Source organism: Tenrec ecaudatus, chromosome 13 (assembly GCF_050624435.1).
Source record: "Tenrec ecaudatus isolate mTenEca1 chromosome 13, mTenEca1.hap1, whole genome shotgun sequence".
NCBI classification, from domain to species: Eukaryota; Metazoa; Chordata; class Mammalia; order Afrosoricida; family Tenrecidae; genus Tenrec; species Tenrec ecaudatus.
Window position 1 is genome coordinate 11,023,550 of NC_134542.1, and position 15,454 is coordinate 11,039,003.

The 15,454-nt window shown below is 47.8% G+C and overlaps 1 protein-coding gene across 12 annotated transcripts in view; it reads right to left on the reverse strand.

Annotated features, from left to right (window-relative positions):
- Positions 1 to 5,214: 5,214 nt before the first annotated feature.
- The window catches only part of MFF (mitochondrial fission factor), a 30,422-nt gene continuing 20,182 nt past the window's right edge, over positions 5,215 to 15,454 (reverse strand). For 5 of the 12 annotated variants that reach the window (XM_075529944.1, XM_075529945.1, XM_075529942.1 and 2 more), the window contains 5 exons: positions 14,477 to 14,635; positions 10,468 to 10,500; positions 8,896 to 8,955; positions 6,401 to 6,485; positions 5,215 to 5,411 (listed from right to left, as the gene is read on the reverse strand). In XM_075529944.1, coding sequence (XP_075386059.1) covers positions 5,280 to 5,411; positions 6,401 to 6,485; positions 8,896 to 8,955; positions 10,468 to 10,500; positions 14,477 to 14,635 — 469 coding nt within the window. In that variant the 3' untranslated portion in view covers positions 5,215 to 5,279. The remainder of the gene's footprint in view (positions 5,412 to 6,400; positions 6,486 to 8,895; positions 8,956 to 10,467; positions 10,501 to 14,476; positions 14,636 to 15,454) is intronic. The other 7 variants (XM_075529948.1, XM_075529941.1, XM_075529949.1 and 4 more) reach the window with 5 other exon arrangements.

Below are 15,454 nucleotides of genomic sequence, written 5' to 3' on the forward strand. Positions count from 1 at the left end.
GAGACTGGGTCAAACGACTTAATTATACTTTTACTTCAATGCGTCCTGGTAGTGCTGTGGGTTGAGCACAGGGCTGCAAACTGCTGGGTGGGTGGTTCCCGCTCACCAGCTGCTCGGATAAAAATGGGAAGGCTTGGAAACTTGGGACACTCTATCTACGGTAGCTATGATGGAACTGGCTCAGTGGCTGAGGATTAAAAAACACCAGCACCACCTTTACCACAAGATATGCTGAATATAGTTGTCTTTAGATCAATTACCAATTGATGGACATACAGGGGAGAAGCGTTCACATAACCTCCAGGAGGGGGATAGTAGGTAATAACTGCCCCCACCCCTTTTCAAGAAAAAAGGTCACAGGGTGAAGAAAAGATGGGATGGGTTTGAAGAACTGTTCCAGAGAGATGAGATTTAACCAGATCTTGCTGAGCATCAGGGAGGAAATCTGCATAGATGAACTAGGGGCCCTGCTGGCTTAGGGGGCTACTCAGTGGGGTGCTAAAGGTGAGGCTTTCTGCTTCTGTGAACATTTACTGCCTGGGAAACTCCCAGGGGAAGTTCCATTCCACTCTGTCCTGTAGGCTCAGTGTCAGCCCTGCCTCAATGGCAGTGGGTAGGTGGATCTAGGAATTGGGTGATATCTTAAAAATCATTCATTTTGTAAGGTATGGCAATGATTTTATGGTAATGCCATGAAAAATGCACATTTATGTCTTTGGGGTAACTATGTTTCTAAAGTATTTCAGGGTGAAAGAGCTGGTTATTATATTTAGGTGATAGATACATTATGATTTATTATACTTTTTACTTTCTGATGTTTGCCTTTAAAAAAATAATAATAATGAAAAGCAATACCTACAGCAAAAGACAACCTGTCAAGAGTTAGTTTCTGATATGACAGCCTTTAAAAAAGATGGGACACCGGAAGGGTCCTTAACCTATTAAAACGTCTAAAACAGACCATATGAGGAAACCAGTGTTCTGACTGATGACTCCTGCAATTTATTTCTCTTGCATTTTCTACGCTAACTCAGGAAGGTTCTAGGAGTAATTTACACCTGCACAATCACTTTTGGGAGAAAGATGAAGTTCTCTACTCCCATCAAGGTTCACAGTCTCAGAAACCCACAGGGGTAGGTCTACCCTGTCCTGTAGGGTTGTTGCGACTCGAGCGGACTCGGTGGCAGTGAGTGACTTCCACCTGGGCGTAACTTCAAGAACCTACGTCTTCCCCCACCCGGTTTATTGTAGAGGACTCCTGTCCTTTGCTCCCATGGATACGCATTCGTCCACACGCCCAGACTAAAATACGTGAGGCTTAGAAAAAGTCGAGGGGGCTTCAAAAAGTTTGAGGAAAAACTCCACTATCTTCTAATTCTATGTTCCCATGAGTTCTCTGAATACTCATGGCCAAGTCAACACTGACTTCTAGTGGCCCTGTGGCACAGAGAACTGTCCCTGTGGATTTCCAAGAGGGTCTCTTGTGATAAGGACGAGATTTCCTGGAAGGATGCACCCCTGCGAAGGAACCCCGTTTCTTGGCACAACTTTCCTGACCTTTTCTTCAGCAGTGGAGTTCTGTTTCCTTCCAAATTCTTCCTAAGGAATTCCCGGGAGCTCTCTGTTTGGGGAGAAAGCCTATCACGATCACCCCTTGGGAGTCACTGGAACATTCTGAGCCAACCTCCCTGCCTTGAATTTTGAGGCCCAGCAGATTCTCTTGGGGTTGCTCTTTTGATCAGATCTCTATATAAAAAATAAAGTTGTATTGTTATATACTTCACATATGTTTTAATCGTTCAACCACATTAAGATTTGTGTAATCATCACACTTTCAGAACATTTTCTTCTTTCTGGTATTCATTGTGGTTAGCTCCCCATCCCACCACCCTTAGGCAACCATCCTTCCAATGTCTGCCTCTACAGAGCCACCTAGCCTGGATTTCGTATACAGAAAATCCTACAGAACGCAGATAGGAAGCAAGCAAGCAAACACCACCCGACAATGCCTAGACCAAACAGAAAGCAGGAAGTATTAAAAAGCATCAGCAACTTTAAAATGCATTCAAAAGGGCGATCAAGTGATCAGGCGTTACATTTTCACCTAATGACCCCTGCCACAATCCATCTGACAATGCTGACAGCTAGCTAGTCACACCCCTCACTAAGGACACTGAGACAGAGGAAGGCCAGGGTGTACGACCGAGAGAATTTGTCTGCAGCTTATTTGAAATAAGCCTGTGCAGGTGCGACCTGGAACCGAAGCAGCAGCACTTTTTGACTGACTCATGTACTTACTACTCATGCTTTGTGGTATGGATACCACGGGGTGGAGCTGACACTAAGTAGATTGACGCCCCTGCTGCCAGCTCGCCTTATGCTGCTTCCACACCTGGGGTCTGTCTACATTCCTGCTTGTTGAATTGCCTGCACACATGCAGTTGAACTTCACCAGCTCTCTGAGTAGTGCCCACTCACCCGACCACGATGACTTCCTCCTCCCCTCCTTCCCATGAAGGTGCACACCTTGGACCGGAGGAAAACGCACCACTCTGGCGGCCTAGCAATCTGGATTAAATCCAGGCTCTTCTGTTCACCAAGGTGCCCTGGCCGGTAATGGGCTACTTGGGGTGCTAAATGCAAGTTCAGCAGTTCAAACCCACCAATCTTTCCTTGGGACAAAGATGAGGCTTTTTGTTCCTCAAAATATTTACAAGTGTTTCCCAAAGTGGGTGATACCTACCCCCCCCCCCAACACCCTTGAGGGCAATGGAATGATTGGGGGTGGTGGTAGTAAACAGGCTGCAGAAGTAGATGAGCTTTTTCTTGGATTATGAGGTGTAGTATAAGTTTTAATCGCTGGGGGAATGGGGGTGGCAGTGCTTACTGCAAAGGGGGTGGTAGGCCAAATAAGTTTGAGAAGCTGTGATTGACAGCCTCAGAAACGGACAGGGCCAGTTCTTCCTCCCATCCTATAGGATCGCTATAAGCTAGAAGTCTAGAGGGCAGTGAGCCAGGGCTACTAACCTGAAGGCTGGAAGCCCCAAGCCACCAACAGAACCTAAGGAAAACCTGTCCACCTGGGTTAGGTCCCAGCATGAAGAACTGAATCGAGGGTAACTGGCTTGCATTTGACTCTAGACCAGCGGTTCTCAATCTGTGGGTCGAGACCCCTTTGGGGGTAGAACAACCCTTTCACAGGGGTCACCTGATTCATAATAGTTGCAAAATGAGTTATGAAGTAGCAACGAAAATAATGTTATGGTTGAGGTGTCACCACCACCTGGGGAAGGTTGAGCACCACTGCTGTAGCCCCGGGCAAGGCTGGCTGGGCTTGCTTCTGGCACACTATACACAGGACTTCCCACTGACCCACCCAAGGGCAAGCTCTTCGGTTGCTATCACGAGTCTGCTCTCACTGAGAAGGCAGTTCTGTCTCCCCTGCCCCTGCAGTCTTCAGGGGGTGGGAGGAAGCCCCAGGCCTTCAGTCCAGTGGGGCGTGGGGTGGTAAATGATCAGGGAGAACGACTCCCAGGTGGCTCGCTTTCCCTTGTTTTGGCTTGGAGAAAGGGGCTAGTTAGATCGCAGCCATCACCTCCATCTTCTCTCCGAGGTTTTCGCTCCCAGAATCTTTTTTACGTTTACACACATGCTTCAAAACATCCGTGGAAAAATTTCATTATCTTTCAATTCCATTTTCTCATGAAATTCTAGTCTCCAGCAGACACGTGTACATTTAGTCAATATAAATCCATCATTAGGCCATTATCCAAAAGTTTAAGTGTCTCCTGAGAAAAAAATCATCACCAAACAATAATAAACCTATGATGTACGGAAAAGAATTTCCCCGTTATTGCCGATAAGAATAGGGGGCCAGGGGAGAATAGGAATACCAATCTGTCTCTATCCGAGGAGTTTCCTTCAACTGCCTTCAGTGGGGCTATCACCCGGGCTACTAGCTGGGGTCGCAATTTGTGGCCAGAGGTCGCTTGTTGGGAGTGAGATGCGACAGCTTCTGTGAGGACTAACAGCCCTGGAAACCCCATGGGGCATTCTAGTACGTTCTATAGCATTACTACCCGTTAGAACTGCCTGGACGGCGTGCATGGCTGTTTTGGTGTTTCACCCACTAGGCACCAGGGTGGGAAGGCAGGAGCCGGGTGGAGGACAGGATGCGGCAGCTAACAAGAATTCTATTGCAGAGGGAAAAGGCTCTCATGACTCAGCTTCTCTCATAAATGTTAGCAACGAAACTGCATTCGATGGCAAAGTTACATGCCTCCACCAATCGAAAAAGCACCCACAACGCATCTGATGGCCACCACACAGGGCCGAAGATGGGAAAAGAGGCCCAGTAAGTAGCTCCTTGGCAGCCACGCATCATCTCCCACTGGACTGGCTCCAGAGATGGGAGCCTCCCGGTCACAGGAAACCGAGGTTCTCCCTGGAGACCCCCTCGCTTCGTCAGCTCAGATCTGATTCGGGAGGTCACTCTTGGCTCAAGATGAAGAAATAAAATTTTTCGATAGACAAACACTGCTTTGGGGGACCAGTTTATTAAATACACTACATTTGTACCTTATTCTGCAGATCTTAAAATTATTCACACCTAGGCTGAGTCGAAACGCATCATACAGAAAACCAACTGCAAAACTCAAATGGAGACGACACGCACTGTCCCCTCTTAGACAAGCTGCGGACAGGTCAGGGATCGCTGGGCTTTCCTCGGTCCGGGTGCCAACTGAAGATGCCCAGGAAGCCTGGGGGGACTTGGTTTCCTTCCATCTGGCCCGAGACCAGGGCTGCAGGTGCGTTAGTGCTGGGATGGGGACACAGTAACGGTGGGGAACAAATAGGTTTGATCAAACACTGTCTGAGAATAAAGGACAAAGGAAGGAAGAGCTGCTCTTTTCGGATCCTCTCCTCCATCCTTCCTCTGCGCACCCTTTCTCCCGTTTAAGAGAATCAGTCGTGAGGACTGAGTCAGTGACGATCTAGGCCCCTCACGCACACACTGGCACCTATTTACAGAACATGCACGGGTGGGGGCAGGGTACACAGGTGTTCCTGCAGGGCCGGCTCCAAGGACACCGTGGTGGGGTGACACAGGCTACCTTCACTGCGGCAAACCGGGCCATCCTGCCTCTCCGGGAGAAATACATTTTCAGGGCACGGACTATTTAAAACGGCATTCAATGCAAAGACAGAAACAAAGACGTTTGCAAATTGTTTATATTTCTAGCTGTTGAGCCAAATCTCTTTGAGCACTGGGATCCCCTTCAGCGCCGAAACCAGAGCCAGCTGTTGAGCAGCCAGAAGGCGACCGTGATGGAGTACATGACCATCTCTCGCTTGGCCCGCTCTTTGTTCTCCTCCTCAAGCAGCTGCAGGCGTCTATTCAGCTTGATTATCTGCGGGAGGAAACCACAGACGGGACTGAGGGGCCAAGGCACAGCGCAGATGTCTGAAAGCAGCATAACAGTCTGTCAGGAAGGAGCTGGAAATGCAGCACTGCATGTGCAGGAAAATTAACCAATACAATCAAGGGGGGAAAATGCCACCCAGATTGCTTAGGCAGCTTTTCATTCCCCTTCTTCCAACTTCTGAGTCAGAGAGGACCATCCTTCTTTACATGACTAGACAGTGAGACGCGGGCACAGCTGCACCTGCTATCTGGTGGAAAGACACCAGGGACTTGGGCACGGAGCCTGTAACGCACCGCCACCGAGTTGATTCTGACTCATGGCGACCCTATAGGACAGAGCAGAACTGCCTCTGCAGGTTTCTGAGACCATAGTTCTTTACAGGAGTAGAAAGTCCCAACTTTCTCCCAAGGCGTGGCTGGTTTTGAACTGCGGGGGTTGTGGTTAGCAGACCAACCACAGCAGAAGGAAAGTGGTCCTCCTGCCTCTCTCCATGCCCTGCTGCTCCTCATTCGTCTGCTGAAGCTGCCTTCCCGGAGGGAGGTCCCTCAGGCCCCCAGGACAGGAAGCCAACTGCACAGCTGCCAGGAGTCTCCCGAGGGGCAGCACTGGCCCTGGCGGTTGGTCCTTAACAGGAGCTGCTCTGGCTGAACAAGTGGCTGGTACTAGCTCAGATTCCCCCAGCGGGGCAGCCAGTGACTGACTAGTCACTTTCCCCACGCACTGAGCACTCGCCAGCATGTGCAGGGCTCCTCCACTGCAGTCTGGAAATGAACGAGCACGGGGTTACTACCACAGTCATGACAGCAGAGAACCACGGGTTTACTACCACAATCACGACAGCAGGAGCGGACGGATTACTCCCTAACAGGGATTTCTGGCCATGGTTTCTGCAGGCGAGACAATGATAACCGGTTGGGTGCCAATATAACGTGCCAATGTAACATAGCCTCCGAGCTCAGGGGAGACGTGAATACCTGTCGTCTTAAAGAAGCTGCATCTACAACCGTCATGTCATCTGAAGCGACTTCAAGGGACGTGTCCATATTTGAAATGCCGTACCTAGCAGGTAAGAAACAAAAGCACAATTGAGTGTTACACTAGACCAAGAGACACTGCAGGTTACAGACATAGCAAGAAAGGCTCAAAGAACCGTTCAAACATGGCGCGCCACACAACGGGACTACCTGAATCACAGTTCGGCACGTTACGGAGAACACGCTCCGAAACGTTGGCAGGGGAACAACTTCTGACTGAAGGTGGCAGCCAGGAGAGACTGGCCAGGCTGGCAGCGCCCCTGCTGAGTGCCTGAGGGGCCCCTAGGACGCACCCACTTGGTCCCATACAGTCTCACAGGCCGCAGACTCACCGGAGGAGCATCATGTAAAATAACAAACTCTAACTAGAGCACACAAAGACAAGACCGAGCCTTTTTAACGGTGTCCCTTCCTTCCACTGCCTCATCTCCCATCATTTCTATTCGCTTCTTCTTCGCTTCTAGACATTTCCTCTCCACTGGGCTCTCCCAGAGAGGCCACTGCAAAACATCTGCAACACACCTCCTCATCACCTTTAGCTTTGGAACTGGCTCAGAAGCAAGTACAAGCTTGCATAGAATGTGACAACGCTCGCAAGCCCTGGGACCAAAGCCAGAGGAAGCACCGGTACCAGCGCTGTCTGTTCAGAGGCTACTATTCCTTATGGGGCAGTGGGCCTTCTAGACTTGAGGGAAGAAAACACACACAAACCCACTCCTCTTCTGGTTGGACCTCCACACCTTTGTTTCTTTTAATAATAGCTTTACTGAGCTGCAATTTACCGACCATACAATTCACTTCATGTGCCTGTTTTATGTCCTGTATCATGATTTTGGCAGAATACTTAGTAACTATCCTTAGCAGAATATAAATGAAATGAACTCACTCATTCGCTCCCTTCGAGTGGATCCCGACTCAGAGCGACACAGAGGGCAGAGTAGAACTGCTCTGTGGTTTCAGAGACTGCGACTCTGAACATGAGGAGGAAGCCTCCCCTTTCTCCCACGGAGCAGCTGATGTGCCAAACTGCCAACCCAATGTTGACCTGACAGTGCCACCAAGGCTCCGTCAACGGAAGTAAGAAGTTACTCTAATGAGACCCACCCACCCAAAGTGGGCACCTGGGACCCCACACTGTAACACTACAAGCCAGTCCCCATCCTAACACAGCCATCAGATGCAAAGGCCAGGAAGGGAGTGGTCGGTTCCTGCCCCCCCTACCCCACCCCGCCTTCCTCAGACACATCCGCACCAGCCTGTCTGGTGAACTTTCATGCGGTTTGCTGCCACCAGGGTGACCCACAGCAGCACGATGACAGCTACGGACAAGGGCACACTGACGCTAGAAGAGCCGGGCTAAAGGAACGTGCGTTCCTGTTAACTGCCCATTTTCCATGAGAACAGGGCAGAAATTTTAGTATCACAGGGCAAGCACAAGACATCAGTTAGCAAATATCTAAGTTTACAGACACGTGTTAATGATTCTTTTGATGATTAACTGGAATTACTAAATGACTCGTGAAAACAGTAAGGGCTCTGGACTTCTCTTTACCCAACGGTCACCTCAAGTAGCACTGTCCTCCCCGAGGACACACAGAATACAAGTCATTAGAAAAGCAGGGCATCCAGAACTGGACCGAACATACAGAGGGAAGCACACCCGAGAACGCTTACTTACAATCCCACCTTCAATCCAGAGCTCCCTAACGTCTGGACTAGCTGACGTGTCAGCTGTACGGAAAATCATTTGCAAAGGATCTCAGGCTTTTGGCAACAGAAAGAACCCACAGCTTTATAATCCGTGTTTTACACGAAAGCTTATGTTTATCAGAACAAAAATCCAGGAAGGAATACACCAAAATCTGCCTCCTGGCTGAGAACACGTTCACAGGATGAGTACAGGAGCACAGACTCACAGGCAAACACGAGAGAAAACTGACCATGATGGTTCGGTTGGGGTGTGAAGGTGGATGGGTGTGTGTGCTCATGAATTAACAGTCCAGGGAAACCAGGCAGCAGATACCCTGGAAAACCCTTACAGCCGGGGCGCTATGCAGACCAGTGGTCAAAGTCCTGGGCCCAATGAGGATGACACATGCCAACAAGGTGTCACACGCTCCTGTGCTTGCATGGTACCCTCCAGAGAGGCTATCAAATAAAGTGTTCTCTCACCATAATGCCTCAGGCATCACAGGCCCCACGAGAATGCCCACGTGCGCATCCCTCAGGCTGGCTGACCCAGTGTTTTCAACAAGTGGACTCCTTGTCGCCACACAGGCCAGGGGTGGGGTTGGGGGGAGGGAGCAGGGGCAAGGGGTGCTCATAAAGAACAGGTACAGGAGTGGGAGCGATCACAGAGGCATGGCTACCACATGCACTGCCGAGCACAAACAGGGCTGCCGGTGGACCCGAGGATGACACAGATGGGGAATTACCTGACGTTGTCATGATGAGGAATAGAAGTGGCGGCAGCGCACCCACCACGCAACACAGGTCTAAGGCAGTTGTTTACAGGAGAAGGCACAAGACAGAATCAGGAGACAGAAGTAAATAAATAAAAGCAAAAATAAGACAAATCAATGTCAAACATGAGCATACTGTATGTCCTGATACAATATAAAGCTGGTGAATATTTGTAACAATCTTTGTGCACTATGCCCTCCATTCGTTTTATGGCTTTCAGAGTGTGCAAGATGACAATTGATGGAAGAAGCCGGGAGTCGGAAGGTAGCCACCAGACGGTGCCAGTGTATACTGCACATATACGCTGGCACCTGTGTTTCCATTTAGAAATCCTGAGACGGGGCGCTGTCTCTTCTGGAGCAGCTTGAAAAGGAAGCATGTGGGGACCAGTGAGTGGCACCTGCATGAGGATCGTGGTTGCTCGTCTGAAATCAGCCATCCCCACCCCAGCCCCCACCCCTGCCCAGTTAATCCGAGCAGTCTGATGTCTTCAGGAGAACCTTCAGTTCTTGGGAGCTGCCCATTACAGATGCTGCAAGTCAATCTGAGAGGGGGTCGCCCCAGGAGACAACCAGGAGTGCCATACAGGGCGGAGGGGAAACTCTGTGGGGCTCGTCACGGGTCTCGGCAGATGCTGGTCCTACAAGACAGGGCCACCTTCTGAGAGAGGCCATTAGCGTGCCAATCAATTTTATTCTTTAAATCAGTAAAGTTAGAGCTTTATGTAGTCCTGGTCAATTCCCTCAAAAGCAGCCGGCACCATTTATTAATCTGAGGAAGGAGAAGAGGGGCTACAGGACCTCTCCAATGGTCTTCAGTAGGATTCTCTCTCCTTGGGAATGTCTCAGATAAATTTGGGCCTGAATTTAGGTAGGAAGACAATTACAATAGTCATTGTTGAATTCTAATGGCCTAGATTTTTCCTCTGTACTTCGTCACACTGTTGAATTTTGACAAGTGTAGCTTCTACACTTCTTAAAGGTACCAAATCAAAGGCCAAACTTATTGCTATCGAGTCAATGCCGACTCATCATAGTGACCCTGTAGGACAGGATAGAACTGTCTCTGCGAGTTTATGAGACTGTAACTCTTTACAGGAGTAGAAAGCCTCATCCTTTCTCCCTTGGAGAGAGTGGTTTCAAACAGTTGACCTTGCAGTTAGCAGCTTAATACGTAACCACGAGGCCACCAGGGCTCCTTGCCTAAAAGGACTACTGGGCGTTGACTATCTGGAGCCTAGAGGACAAAGGATGCAGAGACTTTTGGGGAGCCAGGGGACAGACTTGTGTTTTGTCGGCTTAAGAGCCAGCGTGAAGCTCATTCTATTCGCCTCACCCATGTCTGTGGAATTAGGAAAAGTGAGCTAAGCACCATCTGAAATAACACTAACAGGAGAATGGGGAACCACATCAAGTCACCAGCGTGGGCTTCCCTGGAGCCATTAAAAACAAAAACAAAACCAGCTAAAGTGAGTCTGCCCGATTCTCCATATTCCACCACAGAGATTTCCCTCTCAGAGGGCAGAGCAGAAAAGAATGAGTTACCTTTCACAACGCATTTCATTTTGTCTTCTTACACTGGCAATCGACACACATAATATGAAAGTCAATTAGACAGGTATTTGGCAAAGTTCACTCAAGTACCATTTCTATCATTAAGTACGATATAACACATTCAAAAAATCTCTTCAAGTCTGATAAATATTATGTTCACAGTAGGTTTTCATGGTAGGAGTTTGAGTGGAAAAAAGAAAATCCGAAGCTACAAGCACCAGCATCACCTTGTTAACATGTCTAGTTTGACTTAATGGAACATGTGCTAGTTGCTATGAAAATGTAAACTTCTGCATAGGTATATAATTGGGGGACCAGAAATTATATAAAACGGCTTCAATAAACTTTTTGAAGTCTCCTCAGACATAAAATATTTTTAAAAAGACAAGTCACAAATACAGTATCAGCTGTAACTGCACTGGTGGTCGTCCAAATGACATATTTATAGGGATACTGGTAATAACATGTACTCGCCCCCACATACTGGTCTCTTAGTCTATGCACTTAAAACTAGTATGATCTATAAAAACAAAAACAAATCATAAGCGTAAAAATCATCAAGTCCCTCCTAAAATTAAAACCTAGGTATGCTAGGCGTGTCTAGTCTGTGGATACTTAAAAAATAATCCCTTTGTAGAAATCAAGTTCCTCCTTTAAAATGTTGAGATGCTGCAAAGGAGAACAAGATGCCCGTCTCTCAGATGTTGGAGAGGGCAGGGCATTTCCCTAACCAGTCACGGCCACTCACTTTGCACTGACCAAAGGACCGCTCTGGAGCTCATCCCAGGGATTCTGGTGAACCAAGTCTCTCAGTTTTGAAATGCGCGGCCATGACCCTGTAAATCAACCTTTCTACAGCAGACCTAGGACGTGTTTTCCCACTGAGCTTGGTTGGCTTGAATCATCATTGCTCTAAAAACTCGCACATCCATCACCCTATTTGCAGCATCCCTTAAAGTGGAAAGTCAGAACAGTTCTCATGCCCAGCCACTATGAGTCAGCATTCTTTCACAGTAAGAAAGCAGGGAGTAAGCTCTTTTTCCAGCGTTTTCTTTCTGCCAAGTAGTGCTCCTTCATTTACATGTCCCTGGGGGACGGCCTAAGACCGAGGAGACACTACTGTTAGTTACGTTAGCAGAACAGCCGGGAACACTAACATAGACAGAAAAAAAAAACAAAAAACAAGGCACAGAGCAAAGAACGTATGCACTGAAGCTGGTAAACAGTGGTATTTGATAATCATGCAACTAGAACATCATCCAAATTTCACATTCCTATTGCTTATATCTAAAGAGTTCCCATAGTAGCAATATAAAAATGGATTTAACACAATTATTTGATCTTGGTCAATGTTTAGATTATGAAAAGACTTTAACTGGGAAAAAAAGAGAAGAAATAAAACTATCATTCCTTTTTACTTTTTCAAACTATCTTTCAATAATGAAATGAATGAGAACTTAAGCTCCAAGGTGACATAATGCTATGTATCTAAGAGCAAATTATTAAAGGGACACTCCACCCCCCACTGGCATCATGCCAATTCTGACTCCCAGAGGCCCTCTGGGACAGAGCACGGCTCCCTGGGGTTTCCAAGGCTGCAAGCCTTTTGAGACACATGGCCTCGTCTTTCTCATGCAAGTGGTAAGGTCATCAGATTTCAGGGGGAAAAATTATGTGACACAATTCATTGGAATTAGAACTGTGAAACCACTTTAGCGCTTAGAACGGTTTTTCATAATAAAAAACAACAACATAGATTTTACATTAGTAAAGTTTTTGAACTAGTAATTTTGAACGTGAAATTCAAAGGAAAAAAAGTTCTATTTTGGAGGAAAAAAGAGTGGTTTTGTTTTTGAGTTCCAGAATACCAGAATGAACTGTGTATGTATGGAAAACTAATTTCAGGGTGTTGGGATTTAACGATTCCAATGTGCTGGGATTCTATCATTGGGTTATAATTTCATCTACACAGGATTTAGAAATAGGGCTCATTCAGCACTTGCCAGTCACCCAGCATCTGCCTGGCACAGAGCCCTGATCACCAGCTCCTATTCAGAAGGGAGGCGGCGGCCCTCCTGGCTGAGAGTCAAGATATGGGCTGGCTGCTGCAGTACCCAGGTGCATTAAGGAGGGGGTGGGGAGAGGAAGCAGGCCTCTATAAATAATAGTTAAGTGTCATATACTTTATATATTTTATCTTTTCAGGGCTTTCTCACTTCCCTAAACAAACAATTTAGACTATATATATATATCACATAGACACACAAAAGTTTAAAGGGCAATTCCATTCTTTGGATTTCATTTTTCCATGCACGTTTGAACTGCGTGCGTGCGTGCGTGCGTGTGAAATTTAGGGAGAAAAGTGGCCCTGAAAAAATAAATGATTAGTTCAGGGCTATAATGCATCTGGGCGCCCTGGTGGCACAGTGGCTATGTACTGGGCTGTTAACTGTAAGGTCAGTAATTCAAAACCATGAGTCTCTCCAAGGGAGAAAGACAAGGCTTTCTATTTCCATAGAGTTATAGTTTTGGAAAATCACAGATGCAGTTCTACCCTGTCTTACAGGGTCGCTATGAGTTGGAATTAACTCGATGGCAATGAATTTTGTTTCTTGGTTTATCATGCAGCTTATTTAGTGGGGCAGATCAAGACTGAGGCTGGATCTAAATCTAAGCTTTATTCTCCCTTCAAGGCAGCTTTAAGAAAGGACTTCAAAAAGTTGGTGGGGAACTTCTATTATTTTTCAATTCCATTTTCCCAGAAACATTTTGAAGCCCCTTATATATAAAAGCATTCTTCTTGCCCATCCTGCCATGGGCTTTTGCTCAAGAGATCTTACAGGTGGGTTCTGGGCCAGCAGTACAGACACAATCCCAGAAAAGTTCAGGAAACTCTGGTTCAGATCAAGCCCTGCAGGAAACCAAGTTTTCTTGAAGGGTGAGCTCACAGGCCTGGAGACCTCTTTAAAACTCTCCCATGAGCAGTCTAGTGATCTGAATAAGGCCCGGCAGCACAATACTCACTAACAGGTCTGCAGTTGAAAACAAGCCTAGTGTATCTTTCCCACACTGTACACTTTTCCGCATGGTCTAAATAATGTTTGTATAAACATGCAAATATAGTAGTCAAACCTTATTCCCCAGGGACATGGTCAATACGACACAGTGATGAAGCGAGGACAGTGTCTGAAAGCACTGCACCCAAATGTACTTGTGCCATGAAGTCTAAAAAAGTGTCCTCCTAATGTTACTAGGAGATGTTCAGAGGGAGGCAAGCCAGCAAGAGTGAGAAATGTCAGCAATATAAACAGACAGGAACTTCTGGGAATTCCAGGGCAGGCCAGGCGAGGAGGAGAGAAAAAATGACCCTGCAGCCACATTGCCCCTGCCTTCAGACCTGCTGCCTCTCCCTGTCCAGAGGAACTCTCTCTCTCTCACAGCTGACACACAGCCCTCCCCTCCCGCCAAACCTCACCCCCGCCCCATACACACAAGACAGGGTAGAACTGCCTGAGGGTTTCTGCTGAGACGGTGACTCTTTATGGGAGGAGAAAGCCTTTGTCACTCTCCCTTGGAGCAGCTGGTGGTTTCAAACTACTGACCATGTAGATCACAGCCCAAGGTATAACCAGACCACCACCAGGGATCCTGACCCCTAAGTCCACTTAAACCCAGAGGGTAGCCCTTGGCGGTCCCACACCCAAGCCCAGAGGGGGGCCAAGTCCTGAGAGGAGGCCATCATCAACACTGCCCATCAGCTGGCAGTCAGCAAGCAGACCCGCCCGATGACTGAAGGGGTGCTCAGGAGCCTGACTCCCGTGAAATGTGAATTTTGGACAATTGTTTCACAGTAAAAGACAGCAAAGCAAGCGGTTCAAAGCACAGTGTCTTAGCAGGAGACAAAGAAGGTGCAAACAGAAAAGGAAGTCCCCCAGCGCTATAAATAAGGAGCCAAGAAAACCAGAAGCTCAAGCAGGCAAGAGTCACTGGAGCCAGTCACCTGCGGTTCTCATCCAGCACATCCAAGATCTGCTGGTAGGCCCTACGCGTGGAGGCCTGGATAAGCGACAAAATGCCTCGGGCGGAGGAGAGGTTCGCTCCGTCTTCAGGGAACATATGGGGAGGACAGACCCGAGCCTGCGGAGGCGATGGCGTCACACTGTTTACGCAGCACAGCAAACGAAGAGAGAGAGACTCAAGTCAGATTTTCATACAACTTCAGCTGAGCACTTTCCACCACAAACCTTTCCGGAAGGGTTTTAGGTTTGTTCCACCTCCACCCCCCACACATCCCTTACTCCCCCCCCATCACACGTCCCCCCAAGAAAAGTCAGAGAAAAGATGTTAATAAACATTCAGAATTGTCTTCCAAACCAACTAGCGTGCTTGCAGCTCTGGAAAATGTCTCACTGTAATTATTAAAGGAGACCAGCTGAGAGGGCAGGGACCTAGGGTAAGGACGAATAGGTTAGATTCCTAGCTTGGAGACGCACCGTTCTTCTGAAGGCTTCTAAGTGCAAGCCTTCTGAGCCAGGACATAAAACTCTAGCCAACAGCATGGCACCTTCCCTTAGGAGGGAGGGTCTTTTCTAGTAAACAGGGGTCAGACACATTTTAAACACGTGACTCCATAAACTGCCATCTCAAACACTTCACAAAGGCAAAGAAGCAAGTGGATGTGTGATGAGTGACAGCACTCGAAAGGGGAATGGGATTCAAAGAGGAACCAAGTCTCAGAACGTTTGAGCCAACGCACTACGAGTGCACGCTGACGGACAGCCTGCTTCCCCATACAGACAAACACCCGGCTGGGACCGCAGATGAGAGCACCAGGCAGGTTCTTAAACGATCAAGACAGTAAAGAAACAATGGCTGTGGTTGTTCGTTGACAACAGACTTTAGCTTTTCTTCTTTGATGAAAGGGGCCCATCCTCCCCTTCTCTAACTTCACACGGACTTTTCTGAAAGACCATAATGT